Genomic DNA, 26244 nt, shown 5'->3' on the forward strand with positions numbered 1-26244 from the left:
TTGCTCAAAATATTGCAATGCACACAACATTATGGGTGACATACCAGAGTTCAAAAGAGGACAAGTGTTGGTGCACGTCTTGCTGGCGCATCTGTGAACAAGACAGCAAGTCTTTGTGATGTATCAAGAGCCACGGTATCCAGGGTAATGTCAGCATACCACCAGGAAGGACGAAACACATCCAACAGGATTAACTGTGGATGCAAGAGGAAGCTGTCTGAAAGGGATGTTCGGGTGCTGACCAGGAGTGTATCCAAAAAACATAAAACCATGGCTGTCCAAGTCACGGCAGAATTAAATGTGCACCTTTACTGTTTTCCCCACATCCAGGAGAGTTACGGTGTGGAGAAGCCCCAATGAAGTGTACCACCCATACTGTTGCATTTCCAGAGTGAAGCATGGGGTGGATCAGTGATGGTTTGGGCTGCCATATCATAGCATTCCCTTGGCCCAATACTTGTGCTAGATGGGCGTGTCACTGCCAAGGACTACCAGACCATTCTGGAGGACCATGTGCATCCAATGGTTCAAACATTGTGTCCTGAAGGCGGTGCCGTGTATCAGGATGACAATGCACCAATACACACAGCAAGACTGGTGAAAGATTGGTTTGATGAACATGAAAGTGAAGTGGAACATCTCCCATGGCCTGCACAGTCACCAGATCTAAATATTATTGAGCCACTTTGGGGTGTTTTGGAGGAGTGAGTCAGGAAATGTTTTCCTCCACCAGCATTACATAGAGACCTGGCCACTATCCTGCAAGAAGAATGGCTTAAAATCCCTCTGAGCACTGTGCAGGACTTGTATATGTCATTCCCAAGACGAATTGATGCTGTATTGGCCGCAAAAGAAGGCCCTACACCATACTAATAAATTACTGTGGTCTAAAACTAGGTGTTTCAGTTTCATTGTCCAACCCCTGTATATTTCTTAGGTTTGGAATTTTGAAAAAGGATAGTTTGGTGGTATGTCTCTGTGATTTGTTTTTCTACAAAATTAAACAATTGAAAAAACCCTCCAAGGTGGTGATTGCATAATTTTTCCTAGGGGTTGCAGTACTTCAGCAAAGAGAGCACACACTCCTGCAAACTCCTTCATATCATCACTGTCAAATAAAAAAAAAATCTCCAAAATAGCAACTTTACAGGAGAAAGAATTCGTTACCTTTCAATGTAAAAAGATTTTATCCCATGTTATTTTGCAGCATTTTTATTGGTCAATTCATCACTAAATGTTCACACAAGGTGAAGGACAGTGCTTTGAACAGTGCTTTACACATGCAGTGTGACAATGAATTGGATCTAGTCCAGATTTAGTTGCTTCCTGGGCTCTGAGTAGCAGCTGAGTCAGATGCTTTATATAGTTATCTACTCCATCAACCACTTCTTCATCAGATGAGCCTTGCATGAAAAGTGTGAAGACCATTTTGAGCATGCAATTGTCAGTGGTGGAGGTGCTAGTCTCATGTCACCAAACATCTTGCGTGGGTTTCTGAACAGGAACACACTCTGTCTTCAAGAATTTGATCAGCTCTTTGTTCTAGAATCAAAGTCCATCGTTTAACCCCCCCACACAAGCTATTCATTCAAATAACGTGTTTTCTGTTTAAAAATCAACTAAATATATTTTCAGCATTACAGTTCGGTTTTAAGTGTTGGTTGCATTTTCTGCTCCTTTTTTTTTTTAAACAAATCCACATTTTTTAAAAGCCAGCATAGAAATGTTTTCTCACAGTGGAGGGATGCTTTTTCTGTGCTTTTTTCATATCTAAAGTAAAAGTGAAAGGCTAAGCACCAGCTATATGAAAGTGTCAAACAAATAAATACAGTGGAACTTGTGTTTATTGATAGTCAAAAAACATGTTATTTCTTGCTAAGTCAAGGAATAAGATTTAAAAGACCGTTGGTCCCCCAGCGGTGTAGGTAGGCGTCTTGCCTGTGACGTAGGTGGTGGACAACAACACTAGAAGTTGCACTTAATTTAATGCAAAATGACAAAGAGATTTGTTGTTTTTGGCTGCAATAATTCAATGTACAGTGGGACATCTGTGCACAAATGAATAATGTTGGTTATTTAGCTAGCTAGATACTGTCATAACAGTCAGTCATAACGGTGTTTTACCGCGGCGTTGTTCAGCTGTTGTCCACCAGTGACGTCACGGTTGCATTTCCGTCAATTTAATAAAATTGTCAGTTTTAAAGCAAATTAAGCTGCTATTTTCATTTTAATTCATACTTATATATGTCAGTAACTACAATAATGTGAAATATTCATGGAGGTCCATTAAGTGGTGCCTTAGCCTTTAAGCTTAATTTGCTCTGACTGATGAATTCATGCAGTTTTCACAGTTTTGGTGTTTGAAATTTGGAAATGCAGAAATTTGTCCTTTGTAAACTAAGCGTAGATATGATAACTTTAGAATTGTAAAGAAAGGTTCTGATGTTTTTGGTTACTGGATAATGAGTAGTGTCCAGCTGAGAGTGAGCTGTTGTCCTCTTTATTTGTTGGCTCCTTCCTGCTGAAACATTGGAAGAGGATGGGCCCGGTTAGATAGTGTTTCTTCCTCCAGACCACGGTCATGTTTTGAGGCTCTGTGTTGAAGGTGCGTGGGAGAACAACGTCTTTATCAGTCTCGCCTTGGACAGTATCTCGGACGGTGATAGACCAGTCTATAGGAGAAAGGAAATTTTGTATTATTATTATTATATTTTCTTATTGCTATTACATGCCCCAGCATTTCATGTTTGAGAGTCACTGAATGACCTGATATTCATTATTCAGTTGCATATGCATAACCTCTCTTTTTCAGTGTCATCAACAACCTGAAAACACCATCTTCAAACGGAGCTCTATTGCTAAAGGTCTGCAAACGATGTCCACAGGTTTCTGTCTATCCCTCCACCATGAGTATCCTCGTTACAGTGAGTCTGAAAGAATGGACGACTCTCCCTAGAGCCTGTTCACTCAGCATCACTGGTTGTGTTGGTGGTTACTTGAATCAGAAAAAGAAAATGGAAATACTTTAAGACTTTCAAAGGACGTGCTGCAGATCAGAAAAAAACCTCTACTCAAAATGCACAGAATGCTCTTATATTAATGAGCCATCACTGCAACTGTCTTTTAAAAGACAAAAAAAAAAAAAACACCCTAAGACCCCCCTCACCCTCCCCAAGTATCTACACACACCTCACCACAGAGGAAGCACACATCTAAACACACTGCAAATACAACTACAAAACCACAACAACAAACAACAGAGGGGCCCAACACAGGCTGCTTGATGTAATGTTGAGCTGTGCACGACAGAAATGTCGTGTCTCATTCCTTATGTCTCAGACAAGAAGGCCACATCTTTCCTCCAAACTGCAGCTACAGGCCCCATGTTGTCCTTATAGGGAGATTTGTTGTAGCAGGGGATGACAATATCATGTCAAATCTGCCCATAAACAACATCCGGCATCGTCTCTAACCATTATTCAGCCATTAGACTTGCATTTAAGAAACACCATCTGTTCATTTTCTCAGAAAAAAATAAATGAACACGTCCTCTACAGAGGAATTAAAGATGATGATCTTCTATCGTCTCCATTTCCTGAGACTTACATATTGGAAAAAAAAAAACAAATACAATTTTTATTCTCCAGGCCACATTTTGTTTGTTTTATTGTAGTGTGTTAAATTCAAACAATAAACAAAATGTAGTATTTTAAATTATTTTATACAAAAAAGCTAGCATCAGACTTCTGTGTGTTCCACTGAAACCACTGATTATCAACATTTGCACAGATATTACACATATGAAAAATATTTATAGAGGGTGACCATACGTCCTGTTTTTGCTCGACACATCCTCTTTGTGGGACTTAAAAATGCATCTGGCCAGGATTTCCACCACAAGAAATGTTCTGGTTTTAACTGTCTGCAGGCTTTTTCTCCGGTCCCAAATCTTGACCTAAACCCTTCTTTAAAGTGTGCACTTTGATGACATCATTATAAGTGAGCAAAAAGGGCACGAGGGGTCAAGAGGTCAGTGTTGCCTTCGTGTGTTTATACTGCTTAACACAACTTGTTTTTAACAGAGCTCCTCCCAATGTTACAGTGTTTTACTGGAGCCTTGAACATTACATTACATTACATTTATGCATTTGGCAGACGCTTTTATACAAAGCGACTTACAAAAGAGGATCTAACATTCAAACTACAGCACAAATTATACAAAATACATTACACTGAGTGCAATATGCCAGGAAGTAATAAGTGCATTAAAGAAAGACATTCAGTGCAAGAGATACTCTCGGAAGAGCTGGGTCTTAAAAGTTGTTAAGTTAATTTATCTTCTTCATGTTTTTCATTTTATGACTAAACACTAAGTCTGTCCTGATAATGACACGAATACATGGACACATCTGAATGTTACAGACTTTACGTGAATGAGGCTGTGAATTATTGCATACAGCATTGTTTTATCAGCCAGACCTTTATATGGAATGTAAATATTTCTACATAAACCTCAGGTTCTTGGTGATCCCCATTCAGATCAGGGTTAAAATGTCACATCAGAGTTCAAATGTAATCTTGTTGCTTAGTCTAATGATTAGGTGATTAGGGTCATGGTGGGTCCAGAGCCTACCTGGAATTATTGGGCGTAAGGCAGGAATACATCCTGGAGGGGACACCAGTCTTTCACAGGGCAACACACACACTCACACATTCACTCACACTTACGGACACATTTGAGTCGCCAATCCACCTACCAACGTGTTTTTGGACTGTGGGAGGAAACCCACGCAGACACAGGGAGAACACACCACACTCCTCACAGACAGTCACCCGGAGCGGGACTTGAACCCACAACCTCCAGGTCCCTTGAGCTGTGTGACTGCGACACTAACCTGCTGCACCACCGTGTCGCCCCATTTCAGTACTGATCTTCACTTTTGTAAATTGGTATGAACAGAAATCAACAGGCTTTCCATGATCATAAATAATCAGGAACTGACAATGGCCAGTTGTTGAATGGAAAGGAATCTAACGCATTTGGGAACTATCCATCATCTTCTGATTTGGTCCAACATTAAAAGTTGGCTCAGGATATTCTTACATTAAACACAAAATGTTTGGAAACAGCTTAGATCTCATCAGCTGTTAGAAGCCTTCAGCTCAGGGTGAATTAATGCTGATTCTGTAAAAAGCTGCCGGCAAGGCTTTAAAATTAAAAAAATAAAACACGAAAGCCCCCACACTGGATTACTTCATCAAATAATTAATTCACACTCATTTCTTGTTAATTAAAGGCTTAAAGTCTTGCCATTCTGGACTTGGCCCTGTAATTTGGGCAGCACTGTACATTAGGTGTAATAGCTACTTGCTTTTAAGCATAACGCAAAATTTCCTACCTTTACAACAAAGGCAAAGCAGCACCATGCCAAGTCCCCCAAGTCCACCAAGTCTCCATTTTGAATAAATGTACTTCTTGTAAACAATCAGCATGCCTTGGCTCAGCTCAGGAAAATGAGTTCACAACCAGAATACATTAGTATGTGGTTTCTGCTAGTGTTGATAACCCTTTTCTGAAGCCACACAAGACAGAAATAACTGACAGTGGCAAGTTATAATTATGAAACTAAGAGGTATATTTTTAATGTGTGTTGGGTTAGTACAAGTGGATCAGACACAGCAGTGATGCTGGAGTTTTTAAATTTGGTGTCTACTAAATGTGCGCAGTTTGGCACACCTGCTGTAGTCAGAAGCTGCTACACAGTTTGTGTTAATCATCTTCATGTCCTTCATCAGTGATCACAGGACAATATTTGGCTTGATATTTTTGGTTAATGGACTATTTTCAGTCCAGCACTGACGTGTAAAACTGTAACAATTACTAAGAAGTGTATTTTAATTAGTAAGAATAACTTTTTTACTAGTAAAAATGAATCAATACAAATTCTAATGTTAATTAGCTTTTTTTTTATGGCCAGTGAGGTGGAGGAACATTGCATTAAGCTTTTCTTAAAGAGACAGCACCAGGCACTAAAAATGCTCTAAAATGTATTTTTCTCCTTAACCACTGGGTTGAGGGAGTTGGGTAGTTTTATTGGGTTATTTTTACTCTGCCACTATGTTACCCAATATGTTTGTTAAATCTGCCCCAGCTGTGGGTTTGCCCAGCGTTGAGCTGGTCACATGTCCCTGTAATCCTCGCTCATCACCTCAGTCTGAATGTGACCAGCAGAGGTTATTTGAACTGATAGAGCAGCTGTGTTATGAGTTTAAGGTGTGAGATTCTAATTTACTGTGATAAATGAAAGTTTGTTGAGGTATGTTCAAATACAAATGCTCAGTTTGGGTTTATCTTAGCACTACAAAGACAACATATTGAGTTTAATTGCTGCTCAGTTAGCAAACTAACTCACTCACAAACCCACAATTAAAAGTCAATGTACAGGGCAAGGGTGGGGGGAAGCCACATAATGTTAAAAACCTAATTTTTAATTTTCCATTTTTTAATATTTAATGTGTTTAAGAACTTTGCTCCATTGTGTTGTTGAAGTTAACCGACAACGGCTGTGTTCCAAATTTTGGTTAAACACATTGTGTAGGCTTCAAATTCCACAGTGCACTACATGAAGAGAAGAGAGCGATTTGAGATTTGACCAGAGACAGAGAGACAAAAGAGCCTGCACCAGTGCCTGTAACTGTATTCAGTCAAACACTTATCCAGTTAGCCTACCCAGCCTAGCCAGAATCACTGGGCGCAAAGTGGGAACTCACCCTGGAGGGGGCGTCAGTCCTTCTCAGGGTGACACACACTCACACCTAGGGGCACTTTTGAGTCGCCAAGCCACCTACTAACGTGTTTTTGGAGCGTGGGAGGAAACCGGACATTAAATTAGAACGTGTATATATTTGCTATCAGTGACACCTGTCGGCTGAAATGGGAATTACAGTTTGTATCTCTGCTTCTTGTCTGAATTTAAGATAAAATAAAAACAAATGCTCAGAAATATATTTGCACCGATTCTTACCTGACTAACAAACTACTACCTACTAACATGTGTTTTTGGAGCGTGGGAGGAAACCCACTCGGACACAGGGAGAACACACCAACTCCTCACAGACAGTCACTGTTGAGTGTTTCCCTTTAAATCATCCGCGATAACACTCGCACGTTCGTTTTCTCTGGGCTGTAGGAAAAAAAGCAAAGATTTGCTAAAATAAAAAGTTTATTTGCAAAGAGCTCTCTGGGAACGATGTCCACGCACTAGGAGTTCAAGAGACAAAGTTCAAAGAGTATGTCACATACACTAGATTATACAGACAAACCCCTCCCTGTGCAGAGGCATTGCATTCCAACCACAGAACTAGTTTGAACCAGGTATTGTTTTAATGTCTCATAATTTAGTTCCTCTTTCTGCACTTCTGACCCGTTTACATGTTATTCTAAGGGGCTTCTAAATACTGCTCGCACTTTCTGTGCCTCCGTCATCAGCAAATGTCACCTGTGCAGTGTTAGTTTCCTGTTGCCTTAGGTCACTTGTTTCTGAGTTTCCATTCCCTTTCTTCTCCTTTCTTCATGTTTTCCTGTGATACTGCTAGTAAACACATATTCTTATTCTATTATATTTGCAAGCTTTTGAATATAACTCTTAATACTGCTGCAGTGTTAATTGTTAATGCAAGCTTTGAATACATCCTTAATTACTGCTGGCGCGATGCTGATGATTAATGTGAACTTTTCTCATATCACCCAGAGCAGGACTTGAACCCACAACCTCCAGGACCCTGGAGCTGTGTGAGTGAATGAGTGCATGTGGGTGTGTGTCACCCTGTGAAGGACTGGCGTCTCTTCCAGTGTGTGTTCCTGCCTTGCACCCAATGATTCCGGGTAGGTTCCAGACCCACCGCGACTCTGAACTGGATAAGAACTAGACAATGAATGAATGAAGATTTAGAAAAGTCAAACATCCTCAAGAGGGCCTTAAGATATTTTGACTAATGGTCTTATGGTTACAGTTGGGCACATTTTTTTATTTGTTTGTTTGCTTGGTTAATTTAACAAAAAATTGAAGAATTGTCAGTTAAACTCAGATGATGAGGAGAAATTCTGCATTAACATAGAGAAGACATTTATAGAGAATATTACAGTTATTATGTTTTCATATGATGTATTTCCGTTTCTTTAATTGGTCAGTCCTTGTGATGCTGTTGACAGTTAGAGGCGGTGTGTGCTAGTTAGAGGCGTATGATGATGATCACATCAGAATAATAACATTAAATTAGAACGTGTATATATTTGCTATCACCTGTCGGCTGAAATGGGAATTACAGTTTGTATCTCTGCTTCTTGTCTGAATTTAAGATAAAATAAAAACAAATACTCAGAAATATATTTGCACCGATTCTTACCTGACTAACAAACTGAGCCAAGCCTATTCAACTTCATAGACTAAAAACAGCATTAAAATCCCATATACACTCTCAGAAAAAAAGGTCCTTACAGATACATCATTGTCACTGAAGGTACAAAGAGTGTAATGTACCTTTAAATGTACAACAGTGATGTTAAAGTCCAGTTGTGTTCCCTAAAGCTGTATTGATTTCTCTTCTCCAGAAGGAGAAGTGAAGACCTGTAGCTGTTCATTATAGAAGCTCAGAAAAAAGCAACATAAATCCCGCAGATGAAATGGTGCGTATGAAATCAACACCACAATCTACAATTAATATAGAATATGGTACAATTATGGTCCCTAACTGAAGGGAACCAGAAATGTACCCGTGAAGGTACCACCACGGTGACAGCAAAAGGTAACCCCACATTGACCATTTTTCTGACAGTGTAGACATACAACAGAAAAGCTGTTCAAAAGCATACTCATGTATTTAAATAAGTGTAGGTTAAAGCCTTTTTATAATATGACGTCCTCTGTAGAGACCAGCAGAAATGGCTACATGTGGCATAGTGTGGAAATACAATAATTTGACTGGTTTAGCAGGCGTTGAGGGCTCTGCCTCTGTATATATATATCCTAAAAAATCAGTAGGACTCTGCGACAAAAACTTTGTGGCACCCACATTTTCTTTAAGATAAAGAAAAAAGCCAGTTGGTGTGGAGTGTTTCCTGTTTTACAAAGTGTAGATGATGAATATGATTTGGTTTGATGAAAAGTCAGAACAATAGTTTTTGCTTTAATCCCTGTTGTTATTCATCCATCCATCGATCCATCCATCCATCCATCTATCCATCCATTATCTGTAACCGCTTATCCAATTTAGGGTCGCGGGGGGTCCAGAGCCTACCTGGAATCCCCTGTTGTTATTATTATATAAAAATTAAAAAACTTTTTGAATATATTTTCCTTAAGTAAATGTTTAATGTTGTAATAAATTATACTTGTAATAAAATGAACATATTTCGCTTAAATTGTTAGTGTGCAGCATACAGTTTTTGAGCCTGCCTGTGTGACTTTTTTTTTTATTTTTTTAAATGCAGCAGTTGGGTAAGGGCCAAAACCTCAAAACACAAGATCACAACTGTTCTGCAAGAGCTGCTGGGTTAGAGTTGAAAGTGGAGCACCAGGTCAATCATCAGTGTAGAAGAAGCATGGTTGCCAGACGTTGTAAAAAATGTTACAGAAGGCAAAATCAAAAGCTCTTCAAAAAACAAGACCCAACACTAGAAGCTGCCATAAATTCATTTGTATTTCTTTGGAAACGCTCCCACAGTGACAATGTGCCAGTATTGGATAGATTTAACCAGACGCTATATTGGCTTATTTGAATAAATATGTAAAAATTGAGTTTTACTTGCAAAAATAGATTTTTTGAAATCAAGAACTACATATTTACTCATATCAAATCCATTGTTGATATCTAGAATAACATTTCAGAGAACAAAAAATTTAATCCTACAAATATAAATTGAAGATTTCAAGAAAACTATCTATTGTTAGATTTCAAGATACAGGAGACAGAAAAAAGCATTGTTTATCAACATTCTGCAGGGTAAAATAGTTCTCCACACATTGTTCTAGCGTTAATCCACCTTTTACCGTGGGTTTAGACCTTAGTCACATGTTACACCTGTAAATGATACTGAGTTTGTTTAAATTCAAAATGAGTATTTTGGAGAATGGCGATAAAACAATAACAAACAAACAAACAAACAACCCGCATCTTGACCGTCTTCTCTAGATCCTTTAACTCAAAAACACAAGTGAAGGCTCACAAATATACTGAGATATAAAACTTGTTTTTAGCAGTTGGACCGATTTGGGACCAAGGGGCTCCATGATAACTGTCGCGTGGTTCTCATTTATTCTGTGGATTAACCGCAAAAAAATACCGCTCCTCAACGTTAACGTTGCGATTGTTCATTTAAGGTAACGATACATTTTAATTCCATCACTTCTAAACACAGAACTGAGCAAACAAAATATACTCGCCCCTCGTAGACAAAAAAATCAAGTCAGCTTTCCATTTCCACCTTAAACTCTGAGCAGTGTACTGCCACCTGCTGTACATATTAATATAGAACATGACACTGGCGAATGTTGTATTTTATTTTAGGCGGTTTTGAAAAGCTCTGTTAAAATAAATTAATAATAAAGAAAAACACAACACAACAACAAGGAGCCTCTGAAAAGGAGCCTCTGAAAAAACATTAAGGAATGTTTGCATTGAACTCCCTCATGAACAACAGGTTCATGAGAAACCAAAGGATTTATTCCTAGAATTTCCGGTTTATAAACTCTCTTCCTGTCCTCCATCTGCAGTTCACGCAGTGACGTGAGGTTATCTGCATACAACCTATATTAGCCTTACTGGAACGTCTATCAGCCAATCACATTGCAGGATTAGAGCTAACTGTGGTACAATAAATAATAATAATAATAACCATTAAACAGTTACTATTATATATGTTATTATTATTATATTACTTTGATATATTTATAATAATAATAATAATAATAATAATAATAATAAAAATAATAAAGGCGTGGCGCAGCAGGTAGTGTCACTGTCACACAGCTCCTTGAGGTTGTGGGTTCGAGTCCTGCTCCTGGTGACTGTGAGGAGTGTGGTGTTTTCTTCCTGTGTCCGTGTGGATTTCCTCCGGGTGCTCTGGTTTCCTCCCACTGTCCAAAAACACACGTTGGTAGGTGGATTGGAGACTCAAACGTGTCCGTAGGTGTGAGTGTGTGTTCAGTGATTCGCCCAGTGATCCGGACCCACCGTGGCCCTGAACTTGATAAGCGGTTACAGACAATAAATCAATGAATAATAATCAAAATAACAAACTAAATATGAAATATGTAAATACAGAATAATTAAAGATAATACTATTAACCATAACAAAATTGATCATTATAATAACCATCATTAATAAAAATGTTAGTGACAACAATAAACAGTCACAGCAGTAGTAATCATTATTATTTTTTATTATTATGTTTTTTTGTTATATCATTTTCCCCCTATTTTTTAGCTATTACTTGACATTCCCATAATTCCAGTGTGTTTGCAATACACCCTTGATATAGTCACTTCCTGTCCTCTGCTGTGCATTTTAATATAAAAATATATACAAAATGTACTTTGTCATAAACCAGGTACTGTGTTGGCCTTGTCTAAAGATTTACCAGATTATATATCAGCATGTAGATATGAATTAGCTCCACTCATCTAGTCTCCCTCTTACTGATTCCAGTCTTGTAAAACACGAGCTGTTCCACTATATCACAATTAGTCTCAAAATAAAGAGGAAAATTCAAGAAGTAAACATTTTTCAAATTCCATCATGGCCCAATGTTGACAAAGTTCAGATGTACAGGGCAGAACATTGCCTCCTCTCTTGAATTTTCATTTGCATGCTCTTCACCTTCCTGCCAATCTACTCATCACGGGGCGGGGAAAATGTGAGACCGGCATCTGTGTTTCTCACTGCATTATTAATTCTTAGGCAAATCCTTTCTTAGTTATCTCAGGTCTTTTTCCAACCTGCTAGTCATGCCTTCCATAAAATCACTTCCTGTCGTCCATCTGTAGTTCAGGCATTGATGTGACACGGTGGCACGGTGGTGCAGCAGGTAGGTGTTGCAGTCACACAGCTCCAGGGACCTGGAGGTTGTGGTTTCGATTCCCGCTCCGGCTGACTGTCTGTGAGGAGTGTGGTGTGTTCTCTCTGTGTCTGCGTGGGTTTCCTCCGGGTGCTCCGGTTTCCTCCCACAGTCCAAAATCACACGTTGGTAGGTTGATTGGAGACTCAAAAGTGTCCGTAGGTGTGAGTGTGTGAGTGTGTGTGTTGCCCTGTTAAGGACTGGCGCCCCCTCCAGGGTGTATTCCCGCCTTGCGCCCAATGGTTCCAGGTAGGCTCTGGACCCACCATGATCCTGAACTGGATAAGGGTTACAGATAATGGATGGATGGACTTAAGGATACAGTAGTTATAAAAAGCTCAGGACCCAAAGATATGTTCATAGGGAATGTTTTGTCAAAAACCCATTGTGAATGTGCTGAAAGTTTTGAAATTCTTGTTACTGAAGATTGTGTGAGTAGAATTGAAAAGATTAGCCTACGTTTTAATTATCCTTTCTGAATCAGATAATTAAAAACCATGTATAAATATCAGCATCAGGATTGGTAATACAAGCTTGGACTTTAGTTGGTACTGGATCAGGAGGGTAATGTGCGCTGTCTCACATCTCTAGTTTCTTTCATTGTAAAACCCCTAACATCCTGTGGATTCTTCTGAATTGACTCTAAAAGGAAATGTCCTTTACCTCGTTTCACCATGACACACTGAAACTGAGAACTACAAACCTGGAGCTTCAGACATGGGCACTATGTCTACGATCACTTTTTGACAAACACTTGCTATTTACAAGATCCTCCGTGTTTTAAAATAATTAAACATTATTACAATTAATAAAATAAAATAATATTTGAGGACAAATGCAGACAGATGTTTGAACCTATAAGTTAACATTGAAATAAATAAAAATGTGCAATCACTTAGCATACAACCCCATCAGATATATAAAACATGTAAATGATATATATATATATATATATATATACACACACAAGGAGGTGAGTCTGAAGCTTCTGATTCAAATTTTCTATTCCACTTAAGATGGTCAGACAGTTACAGGGCGACAGAACATAACTGCAGCTGTCTCAGCTTTTATACCTTGGTCACTGTTCTTCTTTTTCCATCCTGTTTCCACCCTGGGCCCGTCAGGCTTAAACATTTGCATAAATTACTTCTTCTCTGTTAGAAACATAGAGAGGCAAGAACAAAGAAAAATCAATGTGCATCTGAATTCACAAATGATTCTGTAAATGTTTATATAAAATATAAGCAAGGTCAGTCCTTACATTTCAGCCTGCATGCTTTTCCTGAGGTTCATTTGCTGTGAAGTGTTCACAGAAGACCCTGTGAAAAAAAAAAGTTATTGATTCATACCGTGGTAATTATTATTGGGGCAGACGAGGCTGTGAGTTTAGAGAAGTGAGTTTGAGGCCGGAGGGTCACAGGTTTAATTCCAGGGACCGGCAAGAGAAAATTCACCCTGAGCAAGGCACCTAACCCTCAAACTGCCACCTGGGTGCCAAGGTGGTCACAGCCTCCTGCACCGGTTGTGTGTGTGTTCACTGTTTATGAAGAATTGCTCACTAGTGTGTGTTTGTGTTTTCACTATCATACCCCAAGGTGATCAATGAAGGTGTTTCTTCTTCCTTCTTCTTAAACCTCACATACGGTAAAGGTGTGAACACTTTAGTCAAATGTTACACTTTAGTCCCGTATTTGGTCTGTTTTGATGCCTTTGATTCATATTGTGCTCACACTTGGAGTTAAATGAGGCCACATTAACAGGCCAGAGTTTGTTTTAATTGAGTCAAAGCTGACAAGTCTGAACCCACTCTGAAGAGGACTGGAATTCTAGCAGAAGCAGTGAAAATGAGTTCTCAGAGAAGAGTTTTTTAGCGCTACTTTCTGTATCGCTGTATAATGTTTTCAGTTTTGAAACCACAATAATCAGCACTGCCTCCATGTTGTTTCAGACAAAGCAGAGACAGAACTGAGGTCACAAAGAGTGAGCAATGGTACTGTTGACCAAAGATATGTATTCACATGTCAAAATTCACCAAAGTTGAACACGGCTGCAAACCTGCACGCTATAAATCTCATTGAAACTTCAATTTGAAATTCAAGAACATTTGGGGACAACTAACCAGTTGTCAGACCTGTGCTTTTTAGTCAAAAAGTCATTCAGTAAAATCTTACTCTGTTTCGTCTTCACTCTTGGCATTTGGAATATTCCCTGTGTGAAAACTACCCAAACCAAGGGGAAAATGCTCCAACATTATGAACTTCTGAACTCATCCAGACCATAGCAAATAAACTACAGGTGTGAAACACCCTGAGATAACATCCCTGTTTCTTTTCTGGTCTGATAAAGGAGTCAAATCTAATCTCAACACACTGACTGAAATATTCCAGTGGAATTAATGCAGAATTTCCATCCTGATGACCACATTCCTGGAACATTCTGTGGGGTCAGGGTCAGTAATACTTCGACTCCAGAAGTACATTAGACATAATAATAAATTGTGGACTAAACAGAAGTGGAGTTATTTAATCTTGATACACTTTTTTATTTGAAAACCTGGCCCTCTGCTCAGCAGACTGACTTTCAAATCTGTCTTTGGGTAGGAGCCCTGTGTTTCATAAGTAAAAGCTCTCTGTCTGTTGATCTGTACTTAAATGAAGAACTGATCACTTACTTTGCTTGTACCACACTGTCAGGAGGACCAAAAGAACGAGGAATACTCCAGAAAGGATGACAAAGACGATGAAGAGTGTGGGATAGATGCCATGCTGTTGCTCCTGAGCTCTGCTGTAGTAAAAGGAAAGATGCTGCAGTCCACTCTCTACACGGACCCAGCAGGTGTAGTTGGTGTTGGGCAGGTTTGCAGGAATAGAGGACCATGCTCTTGCGAAGCCACTGTGAACAGACACCTGAGAATCAAGGATTTTTTCTGGAACAATCCACTTCACTGCTGGAGAAGGTCTTCCTTTAACTTCACAGGTAACAAACTGTTCTCCTGATGGAAGTGTTCGTAGGTAGATGCTCTCCAGTGACTGAGGCACTGCAGTGGAAACAAACACATCCTGTTTTATATAAGATGTAACTCTTGGATTTCTGTATCTTAGAAAAATGTCCAAAGATACTACATTAAGAACAACAACAACAAAACTCCTTCTCACCTTGGATGTTTAAACTAGTTCCTTTTTCAGTTTCATAAGTGTCTTGCTTCTTAATCAATTCAACACGACAGAAATACTTTTCTACATCCACATACGAGATGTTTTTAATCCGCAAAGAAGCATTGTTTTGTCTTGGGTTGCCAGCTAATGAATACCGTCCAATAGATCCTGTGCAGTTTTGTTCACTTTCTGCTGCATTTCCATTGCTTACACACTGGAAAATGATTGGCCCGAGGTAATGTGTTGTGGTTCTCCAAATGACTGTGATCTTATCCTGGTAGTCTTTATATGGAGTTGTAAAATGGCAGGGAAGTATGGCATCTTCATCAATGGATTGGTTGACAACTTTAGGTACAGTCATTGACCAGTTATTACCTGCCATGAGGCCTAAAGTAACAAGAAGATTCATGTTGATATGGAACTAAAACCTAAAAGTTTTTTATACAACTTCACAAAATAATCAGATAAATTATAAAAAAAATTCAATATATATGGGTTAAAACATCTGAAAGACATTTATTATGAAAATGTCAAAACACAGACAGACCTTTCTGCCCCACCACCTCCTGACTAATTGCCTTTTTAAAACTAACAGTCACCATTGGTTGCATAAACAAGAGTTTTGTAAAACCCAGTGATAAACAGTTTGTGTAATCTGTATCAGAATAAAAAAATCATACCTGAGGAGAACAAAGAAAAGAATATTATTTTCTGGACAAGCTCCATCCTTCACGTCTTGTAATGGGTAATTCTCCAGATGTGAAACTTTAACGTATAAAGGTCCCTCCTCCACTTTAACAGCAAGAGGACAATGAGCTCAGTCTTTATTCTGTGAACTCAAAGTCAACTAGTATTTAGTGTTACATTTACACCACCACTGCTGTTCTTACAGATCTGTGGTGTGTCTCTACTGGGTCAATACAGGACACGATGAGCAGAAAAGGAAACAAGATTTACTTTAAACTATGAAGCTACGGGAAGCACTGCCCCATGTCTTGTTCTCACCTCTGCGTGGTGGAGACGTAGCAGAGTCTTCTGTTTTAATGCTTCATAATTATATATATATATATATATATACACACAGTGTTTCTGGGGTAAAAAAAACTACATGTTGAATTCCAAAAATTTTTGAGGGTATGTGAAATTCTAATAAACAGTGATAGTGAACTTTGTTCAAATTTTATTAATCTGAAAATTGTCCTGAAGTATTTGATGTGTATGAACTTTGGATACTTCATCTTGGCTTTCGAATACCATTTTAATAATTGTTCAGGGTCTAAATTCTCATATTTATTTAGTTGTGTTTATAATTGTTTGCCATTTTTCCATTACACATGCACAAACTTTCATAACTTCTGTTGTATTTTGCATATTTTTCAATAGGAGACAGACCTGGATGGCACGAACGCCGGTCTAGCATCTGTACTCTGTAAATTATGCATCCATGTTGCAATGTGCAGAATGAGGCTGTAGACATTCATGAAAAAGGAGTTGCCAAACATGCAGTATATGAGTTTGATCTCTGTTTTGATTGCACAAATACTACAGATGCTACAGAGGCGTGAACACAGTTAAAGATGATTATTTACATTTCTGTGAGATTTCACAGATCCAGAAGCTTAGATACTGTTACCGTTCCAAAGCACTGTAAAAAAGAAGAATGCATTATACTCCCAAATATCTAAATACAAACAGGCCCTACTTTTTTGGTATGATTTAGGTGTCCATTTTATATATAAAGCAGTTTGATGTAAGATATAATAATCAACATTGAACACTTAGAATTTCTCTTTACTCTGCAACAAAGTCCGTACGTTGAAAACCAGCCTGCTCTGATTTCACTATATTTTTGATGTCATGAATATACATTTGATCTTATCTGTGATGTTTGCCAAAGGAGTGAAATATAGTTTGTAGCCAGCTTTGCTGCCTACAAGTTTTGGATGCTGAAACTCTACTTTCATAATTGTATTAAAACAGACAAAATCACCAGAAGAGCAAGTTTTATATGAACAGTAAATAAGATGAAGACAAACAACACTTCTAAAAGTTCAAAGGCTGGTTCAGAAATCATGAAAACATGTGCAAAAAAAGCAAATCACATGAAGCAAATAGCAAGAAATAAATGTAATTACAACAGTACACTGTCACAATTTTAAAGTCTGTAAACTCTAATGTTCAAAGTAATTAAAAGTTGCGCTCAATTTTACAATTATCTTCAATCATTTCTTTTCTTTGAGCTTGTGAAAGTGTAAATGTATGATTTAGCACAGTCCTGTTTGTGGTTTTAAGTAAAAAATAGCTGTATATGAGAGATTTAACTGAATCTATATGTTATGAGTTTATGCAGCACAACGTCTGAAATCACAGACCCAGAACCCGTGTGAAGCAATTTTCAACCAAAGATGGAGGATGGTCTGGGCTTTTATGTGTTTATTTCAGTGGGGGTGGTGGTACAACAGGTAGAATCGGAGTCACACAATGCCAGAGTCCTGGGGTCATGGGTTTGAGACCCACATCAAAACCAGATTTGGCACCTTGGATGCCACTTATCACCCGGTCTTAAATATTACCATAAATGTCTTGATCCCTGTGGGGAAACAAGTAGGAAAGGAAGGACATTAGTGTGTAAATTAAGCAAAAGTTAAATGTTAGTTAATATAAACCCATTACAAGAAAGTTGAGATTTTTTTTTGTACAATGCACTAAAACAAGAATCTGATTTGCTAATTCTCTTGAAGATTTATTTACTAATAAAAGCACAGAAAACAACAGTAGTTTTGCCGGACCTCCATTAGCCATATAGCCATAGGCACAGAGGTGTTTCTGGCATTTCAAATGCAGGAAAACCCAAATACATGTCATTGTGGAAGGGCAGGTAATACATTGTAATACACTGGGAAAGTTCTTTTTTAAACTATTCATGAGAATTCATTTGTGAAACTTGGCTCAAAATTTGTTGCACAGACTGTGCCTTCAGGGGAGTTTTGTGGAATGTTTGAAAATGGTGAAAACAAGAATAACTCCATAAAATCTTCACTCTTATTTTGCTCTTCACAACTTTTCTGGAGTGTGTTGCCGTCATCAAAATCTAAATGTGTCTATATTCACAAAATACAACCAAGTTGTCAGTTTTGTTAAAGACTATTAACAAATCACAGATTCTTGCTTTACTGCAATGTACCAAATGTTCTAACTTTACTGGAAACAACATTGTAAATTATTATGTAAAAAAAAAAAAACTTTGTGTAAATGCAAAAGTAGTCCTTACTTTTCGGCATGCATGCAGTTTGTAAAGTTCATTGGTGATGAGTCCACAGGCTCAGTCAACTCTGAGAAAAACACATTTTGAACTATACTGTTATAATCATCTAACCCCAGATACGGTATAGCCATGTTTCATTGAAGTATATATTAACAAGGACACTTATATCATACCTAAATCATAGGTATCATGCCTGGATCATACAAAAATGTTTACTTTATAAGGTGCACCAGTTATTATCAGCCACACAATCAGCTAACCAGACGGAAGTGGTTCCAGTTTTTGAGAGATTAAAATGTTACTGCTGCTTCTCAACATATTTACTGGTTTAGAAGGTAGAGATTAATACACTCTCATGGCTGTATCACATCTTTAATGTGAGTTGCAAAATAGAAAGTGTTTTCTTATCACTCTCTTCAATCAAATGAAATGTAGATCAGCAGCAGTAAGAATTTCATCGGTCAAAAACATACTTTCTTTTGATTGGCTGATAACCCCTGGCTTGTTGTTGTGATGAAATCTGAAAAAAGAGCCTAAAAATATATTTCCACTATTTCCATGTTTGCCAAATATCATTTTTACTCCAGTTAGACCAATCCTTCACTTACTTTGCTTGTAAAACATTGTCAGGAGGACCAAAAGAACAAGGAATACTCCAGAAAGGATGACGAAGACAATGAAGAATGTGGGATAGATGCCGTGCTGTTGCTCCTGAGCTCTGCTGTAGTAAAAGGAAAGATGCTGCAGTCCACTCTCTACATGGACCCGGCAGGTGTAGTTGGTGCTGGGCAGGTTTGCAGGAATAGAGGACAATGCTCTTGCGAAGCCACTGTGAGCAGACACCCTAGAATCACTGATGTTTTCTGGAACAATCCATTCCACTTTTGGAGAAGGTCTTCCTTTAACTTCACAGGTAACAAACTGCTCTCCTGATGGAAGTGTTCGTAGGTAGATTCTCTCCAGTGACTGAGGCACTGCAGTGGAAAAAAACCCATCCTGTTTTATATAAGATGTAATTCTTGGATTTCTGTATCTCAGAAAAATGTCCAAAGATACTACATTAAGAAGAAGAAGAAGAAGAAGAAGAAGAACAACAACAACAAAACTCTTTCTCACCATGGATGTTTAAACTGGTTCCTTTTTCAGTTTCATAGGTTTCTTGCTTCTTATTCAATTCAACACGACAGAAATACTTTTCTACATCCACATACGAGATGTTTTTAATCCTCAAGGAAGCATTGTTTTGTCTTGGGTTGCCAGCTAATGAATACCGTCCAATAGATCCTGTGCAGTTCTGTTCACTTTCTGTTGCATTTCCATTGCTTACACACTGGAAAATGATTGGCCCGTGGTAATGGGTTGTGGTTCTCCAAATGACTGTGATCTTATCCTGGTAGTCTTTATATGGAGTTGTAAAATGGCAGGGAAGGATGGCATCTTCATCAATGGATTGGCTGACAACTTCATGTACAGTCATTGACCAGTTATTACCTGCCATGAGGCCTAAAGTAACAAGAAGATTCATGTTGATATGGAACTAAAAACGCATAAAATAAATATTATAAAACAAATGAAAATAAATAAATAAATAAATAAATAAATGTTGACATGATACTAAAAATGCGTGCATAAAAATTCTGAATTATGAAAAAATACAACTTCTTACTTACTATTTAAAAAAAAAAATAAAAAAGCAATGACTACATGTTTAAATATTGATTGATTCATTCATTAACTTTATTATATACATATGTACATTGCTGACACAGAGAAAATACACTATAATATAATAATACAATATCATACATTATACAATATCATTATATAATTATTATATAATCATTATATAATATAAAAATTTTAATTTGTTAAACAGTAAATCCCAGCATAAAAACCACACAGAATAAACCTGAGGTAGACATAAAAATATTCATAAAAATATCATACCTGAGGAGAACAGAGGAAAGAACATTATTATCTGGAAAGGCTTCATCTTCTAAATTCACAGCTGATGCTAGGGGTAAACTCCAAATACGAGGTTAACTTATTCAGGCCCCTCCTCCAATTTAACCACAAGATAACTATCAGTTTGAGGTCAAAATGCTGCATTTACTGATGGGAACACAACACATAAAAATCAAGGTATATTAAATAAGGTTTATTTGAATACAAAAGAATGTCACATATGCGACAATAAACCTGCATTTTTAAGAAAATGGAGGAAATTTTAGCAGTGTGGGGTCAGTACAGGAGAGCGAACGAGGGGAATGAGATGAAGACTTGTCAAATAAAGATGAAGTTGAGCTACTGTGATTCTGCTCAAGGCTCGGAATATTAAACACAAAGATATACACACACACCAATAATATAAAATATGAAGTGGGTTTAATACTTTGGCAGCTGCAGGAAATTGGGAGAGGCTGGGACTCATGGGGGAGCTCCCTGTGTGCACCAGGCTCCCTTCTGTTCATGGTTTTAGGTGTTTTGCTTTGTAGTTATTTACTGTGTGTGTGTTTCTGTGTGTGCTGGTGCTGAGATGTGAGGCTGTCGGGGGGTCACCGCCTGTGGAAGTACATCTGCTGGCATGTGGTGTGTCAGGAACGAGAGGCGGACTGACGGAGCGGACGCATTCGCTAAAGCACAGTATATTTAATAAAGAAGAATAATAACAAAACAAAGAGACTTTAACATAACGAAAACAAACAGGGAGCCAAACAGGTTAAACGGGACACGAGGAGCAAATCAGGGCAAACGGGACAGACAGACTAAAGAACGAGACGACAGGAAATGAAACGACAACGTGGAAACTTACAGAGACAGACCGGATAACACGACTGACATGACAAAGAACGAGAGAACATGAGAACAATAGAACAATGACCAACCAACAGGAAGTGTAGGAAGGGGACTTAAATACAAGACACTGACGAGACGCACCTGAGACAGATAACAAGAAGGACGGGTTAACAGATGACAGACGAGGAGGCGGGACAAAGGCGGAGACTAGAACATAAACAAAACAGAGCCATGTGCAAATACAGCACATGGCGGGGACAACAGACTGACAGGACGAAGGCGTGACAGATGCCCCCCCAAGAACGCGCAACTCCCGGGCGCGTACTCCTAAACCCCCCAGGAGCTGGCACAGGAGAGGGCACGGAAAACAAGACAGACTAAGACAAGACAAGGAACCAAGGGAGACAGGACTCAGGAGAGGACGGGAACAGACACAGGAGCTGGGGACACGACAGGACCGAATATACGAGACTGGACATGGGACATGACAGGAGACTGACAAAGGGGGGCCACAAGAGACGAGAACGGACTGGACAGGACAGGAGTGGACACATGGGAATTGACGGGAGACTGGACTGGAGACAAGACAGGGGACTGAACGTGGGACGGATACGGAGACTGGACACGTTTGGGGACAGAAGACTGGACATGGACAGGTGACAGAACAGGGGACTGGAATGGAGACGGGACTGATGACAGGACTGGTTGCTGGGAATAGACGGGAGCAGAGACTGGTGACGAGACAGGGGACAAGACACTGGACAGGATAGGAACATTAGACTGGACAGGGGTATGTGACTGGACAGAAGACAGGACAGGTGACATGACACTAGACGGATACGGAGACTGGACATGACTAACAGGGGACTGGACATGAGACAGGTCAGAGGGTTGGAACGGGGACTGGACTGGAGACGGGACAGGGGTTTGAGACAGAGACTGGACTGGAGACAAGGCGGGTGACTGGACGTTGGACAGATACAGAGACTGGACCTGACTAACAGGGGACTGAACCGGGGGTTGAAACATAGACTGGACAGGGCTGACAGGGGACTGGACAGGACTCACAGGAGACTGGACTGGACTTGGTAAGGGAACAGGGACCAAGACATTCAGGGGGACAGACACGAACACAGTGACAGGGACTGGGACAGAGACAAAAGCTGACACGGGTACTGGGACAAGGACAGAGACAGGAACCAAGACAGGGACAGACAGGGGAACCAATATAACAGGGGGGTGCCCAGGACTGGCTAATGTCTGTGGGGCAGTCTGAGGAACCAGCCTGGGCACAGTTCTGGGGATCGGCCCTGAAGTCCTTCGGGCAGACCTACGGACATGGACAGGAGCGGCCGTAGCCACAGTCACGGGGACAGGAGAGGCCGTAGCCACAGTCACGGGGACAGGAGAGGCCGTAGCCACAGTCACGGGGACAGGAGAGGCCGTAGCCACAGTCACGGGGACAGGAGAGGCCGTAGCCACAGTCACGGGGACAGGAGAGGCCGTAGCCACAGTCACGGGGACAGGAGCGGCCGTAGCCACAGTCACGGGGACAGGAGCGGCCGTAGCCACAGTCACGGGGACAGGAGCGGCCGTAGCCACAGTCACGGGGACAGGAGCGGCCGTAGCCACAGTCACGGGGACAGGAGCGGCCGTAGCCACAGTCACGGGGACAGGAGCGGCCGTAGCCACAGTCACGGGGACAGGAGCGGCCGTAGCCACAGTCACGGGGACAGGAGCGGCCGTAGCCACAGTCACGGGGACAGGAGCGGCCGTAGCCACAGTCACGGGGACAGGAGCGGCGGGCGCCGCCGCAGTCACGGGGACAGGAGCGGCGGGCGCCGCCGCAGTCACGGGGACAGGAGCGGCGGGCGCCGCCGCAGTCACGGACACAGGAGCGGCGGGCGCCGCCGCAGTCACGGGGACAGGAGCGGCCGTAGCCACAGTCACGGGGACAGGAGCGGCCGTAGCCACAGTCACGGGGACAGGAGCGGCGGGCGCCGCCGCAGTCACGGACACAGGAGCGGCGGGCGCCGCCGCAGTCACGGACACAGGAGCGGCGGGCGCCGCCGCAGTCACGGACACAGGAGCGGCGGGCGCCGCCGCCGTCACGGGCACTGGAGCGGCGGGCGCCGCCATCACGGGCACTGGAGCGGCGGGCGCCGCCATCACGGGCACTGGAGCGGCGGGCGCCGCCATCACGGGCACTGGAGCGGCGGGCGCCGCCATCACGGGCACTGGAGCGGCGGGCGCCGCCATCACGGGCACTGGAGCGGCGGGTGCCGCCATCACGGGCACTGGAGCGGCGGGTGCCGCCATCACGGGCACTGGAGCGGCGGGTGCCGCCATCACGGGCACTGGAGCGGCGGGTGCCGCCATCACGGGCACTGGAGCGGCGGGTGCCGCCATCACGGGCACTGGAGCGGCGGGTGCCGCCATCACGGGCACTGGAGCGGCGGGTGCCGCCATCACGGGGACTGGAGCGGCGGGTGCCGCCATCACGGACACTGGAGACCCTGCGACGTCGTCCACGGAGGCAGGGGAACCTGCAGCGACGTCGTCCCTGAAGACAGGAGAGGCGCGCGTCGCGCTCACGAAGACAGGAGAGGCGCGCGCCGCGCTCTCGAGGACAGGGGTTTGTGCTGCTCGCCGGGCTCGCACTGGAGCTGTAAAGGGTTTAGGGGGTTTCACAGGCGCACCCATTAGATCACCTCGAGGTGCGCCCCTGTTAGCCTCAGACCTCAGAGCTACGGAGGTGAGGCTAACAGCCCCTACCCTTAACGCCCCCCCAAAAATTTCCCCGGACCTGAGGGGGTAATCCTCCAGCGAGGAGGGAACTCCAGCACGGTTCTTCCAGCCGGCGACTCCATTTCGAGGCCGCTTTCAAAGCCTCCCCCACAGGATCTTTGGGGCCTGTGCGGAATGGAGTCTGGCGAACGGCACATCCCTTGAGATAATAGTCTGTGCTAGCTGCGTCCTGGGGGTCGTACATTCTGTCAGGAACGAGAGGCGGACTGACGGAGCGGACGCATTCGTTAAAGCACAGTATATTTAATAAAGAAGAATAATAACTAAACAAAGAGACTTTAACATAACGAAAACAAACAGGGAGCCAAACAGGTTAAACGGGACACGAGGAGCAAATCAGGGCAAACGGGACAGACAGACTAAAGAACGAGACGACAGGAAATGAAACGACAATGTGGAAACTTACAGAGACAGACCGGATAACACGACTGACATGACAAAGAACGAGAGAACATGAGAACAATAGAACAATGACCAACCAACAGGAAGTGTAGGAAGGGGACTTAAATACAAGACACTGACGAGACGCACCTGAGACAGATAACAAGAAGGACGGGTTAACAGATGACAGACGAGGAGGCGGGACAAAGGCGGAGACTAGAACATAAACAAAACAGAACCATGTGCAAATAAAGCACATGGCGGGGACAACAGACTGACAGGACGAAGGCGTGACATGGTGTCCCTGAGTCTCGCTACACACCAAGCAGAAATACTGCCATTGTCACTAGTTCTTGATTAATACACTCTAGGGCCAATAAACATATATTAGAAGCGTGTTTATGGGACCAGTTACAGACCAGTGAACTGCGCTCAGTTGTTTGAGAAAATACAAATGACACATGTCACATATTCCACAGTTACTTTATTCTGAAATAATTCTAGAATAATAAATATTCTAGTGAACTTTACTCTCCTCAGAATGTAAGATGCTACAGGAAATGAATACACAGCTCAGATAAAGGTGGAACAGAACAGATGTTACAGGTGAAAATGTGTTAGAGTTTGTGTCATAAACACAATTTAGCTTCGTAAAATGGACTATTTAAGGTGGAATGGCAGTTCAAACACGAAGCTAAACTCATTATCATAAAGTTGTCTGCTCACAGTGGAATGATGTCATCAAAACTGGTAGAGATTTTTATTCATTTAAAGCAGAATGGGACATTTGAAGTCAGTGAATTCAGCCCAAGTGTTTATTTAATACAAAACACATCAGAATTCCACATCTTTTAAAGGGAAAGAAGACTTTGAATCAGATTTTGGTGAGTAATAAGCAAAGGTCAAACTTATTAATGTTACCACACGAGTACAGTAGAGGGGTTATTGTTATTCTTATTATTATTATTATCATTATTACTAATAATTAATTAATATTATTTTTATATTTACACGGAATTTGTTTGAATACAGCTTTGTTCTGAATAAAGTTTGGACTTTAACAGCATTAAATAACTGCAATAAATTAAAATTTTAACCAATCCATGGCAGTAAACACACGCGCACACACACACACACACACACACACACACACACACACACACACACACACACACACACACACTAGAGAGTAGAGGTACTGAACACACACCCTTATGCAAGCAATCCTTCACACATCCTTCACTCCGCCCAGACCCAGTTTTCCTTCAAGTACCAGGGATCAAAGCAGTGATGTTTCACTCCCAAGACTAATCCCCTTGTTACTTGAGTTTTTTTTTTAAAGATACACATTAATAGTAATCATCAAACAATTACTAATCAGCTAATATTAATTGAGGGCAGCACGGTGGTGCAGCAGGAAGTGTCGCAGTCACACAGCTCCAGGGACCTGGAGGTTGTGGGTTCGAGTCCTGCTCCGGGTGACTGTCTGTGAGGAGTGTGGTGTGTTCTCCCTGTGTCTGTGTGGGTTTCCTCTGGGTGAGTGTCTGTGAGGAGTGTGGTGTGTTCTCCCTGTGTCCGCATGGGTTTCCTCCGGGTGACTGTCTGTGAGGAGTGTGGTGTGTTCTCCCTGTGTCTGTGTGGGTTTCCTCTGGGTGACTGTCTGTGAGGAGTGTGGTGTGTTCTCCCTGTGTCCGCATGGGTTTCCTCCGGGTGACTGTCTGTG

The 26244-nt window shown here is 41.3% G+C and overlaps 2 protein-coding genes across 2 annotated transcripts; both read right to left on the reverse strand.

The window, feature by feature from the left end:
• Positions 1-14779: 14779 nt before the first annotated feature.
• Positions 14780-15997, reverse strand: LOC136677367 (sialic acid-binding Ig-like lectin 15). Its single transcript, XM_066654891.1, has 3 exons — positions 15952-15997; positions 15272-15658; positions 14780-15153 (listed from the first exon to the last, which is right to left on the reverse strand). Exons 1-3 carry the CDS (start codon positions 15995-15997, stop codon positions 14780-14782), a joined length of 807 nt encoding a protein of 268 aa, XP_066510988.1.
• Positions 15998-17783: 1786 nt separating this feature from the next.
• Positions 17784-20034, reverse strand: LOC136676318 (sialic acid-binding Ig-like lectin 15). Its single transcript, XM_066653215.1, has 4 exons — positions 19653-20034; positions 19145-19510; positions 18543-18603; positions 17784-17861 (listed from the first exon to the last, which is right to left on the reverse strand). Exons 1-4 carry the CDS (start codon positions 20032-20034, stop codon positions 17834-17836), a joined length of 837 nt encoding a protein of 278 aa, XP_066509312.1. The 3' UTR covers positions 17784-17833.
• Positions 20035-26244: the final 6210 nt, after the last annotated feature.

The sequence above is a fragment of the Hoplias malabaricus genome, chromosome X2 (assembly GCF_029633855.1).
Source record: "Hoplias malabaricus isolate fHopMal1 chromosome X2, fHopMal1.hap1, whole genome shotgun sequence".
Classification (NCBI taxonomy): domain Eukaryota; kingdom Metazoa; phylum Chordata; class Actinopteri; order Characiformes; family Erythrinidae; genus Hoplias; species Hoplias malabaricus.

Excerpts from the sequence above, each read along its gene's own strand:
- LOC136677367 (XM_066654891.1), bottom strand. The coding sequence starts at position 15,997 with ATGGAGCTTGTCCAGAAAATAATATTCTTTTCTTTGTTCTCCTCAG. Across the intron at positions 15,659-15,951 it reads CTTTTCTTTGTTCTCCTCAG|GCCTCATGGCAGGTAATAAC; the intron begins GTATGATTTTTT and ends TTGTTACTTTAG. Across the intron at positions 15,154-15,271 it reads AACTAGTTTAAACATCCAAG|TGCCTCAGTCACTGGAGAGC; the intron begins GTGAGAAGGAGT and ends TTTCCACTGCAG.
- LOC136676318 (XM_066653215.1), bottom strand. The coding sequence starts at position 20,034 with ATGGCAGGTAATAACTGGTCAATGACTGTACATGAAGTTGTCAGCCAA. Across the intron at positions 18,604-19,144 it reads GACAATGTTTTACAAGCAAA|AGTTGACTGAGCCTGTGGAC; the intron begins GTAAGTGAAGGA and ends TGTTTTTCTCAG. Across the intron at positions 17,862-18,542 it reads AACTGCATGCATGCCGAAAA|GGATCAAGACATTTATGGTA; the intron begins GTAAGGACTACT and ends GTTTCCCCACAG.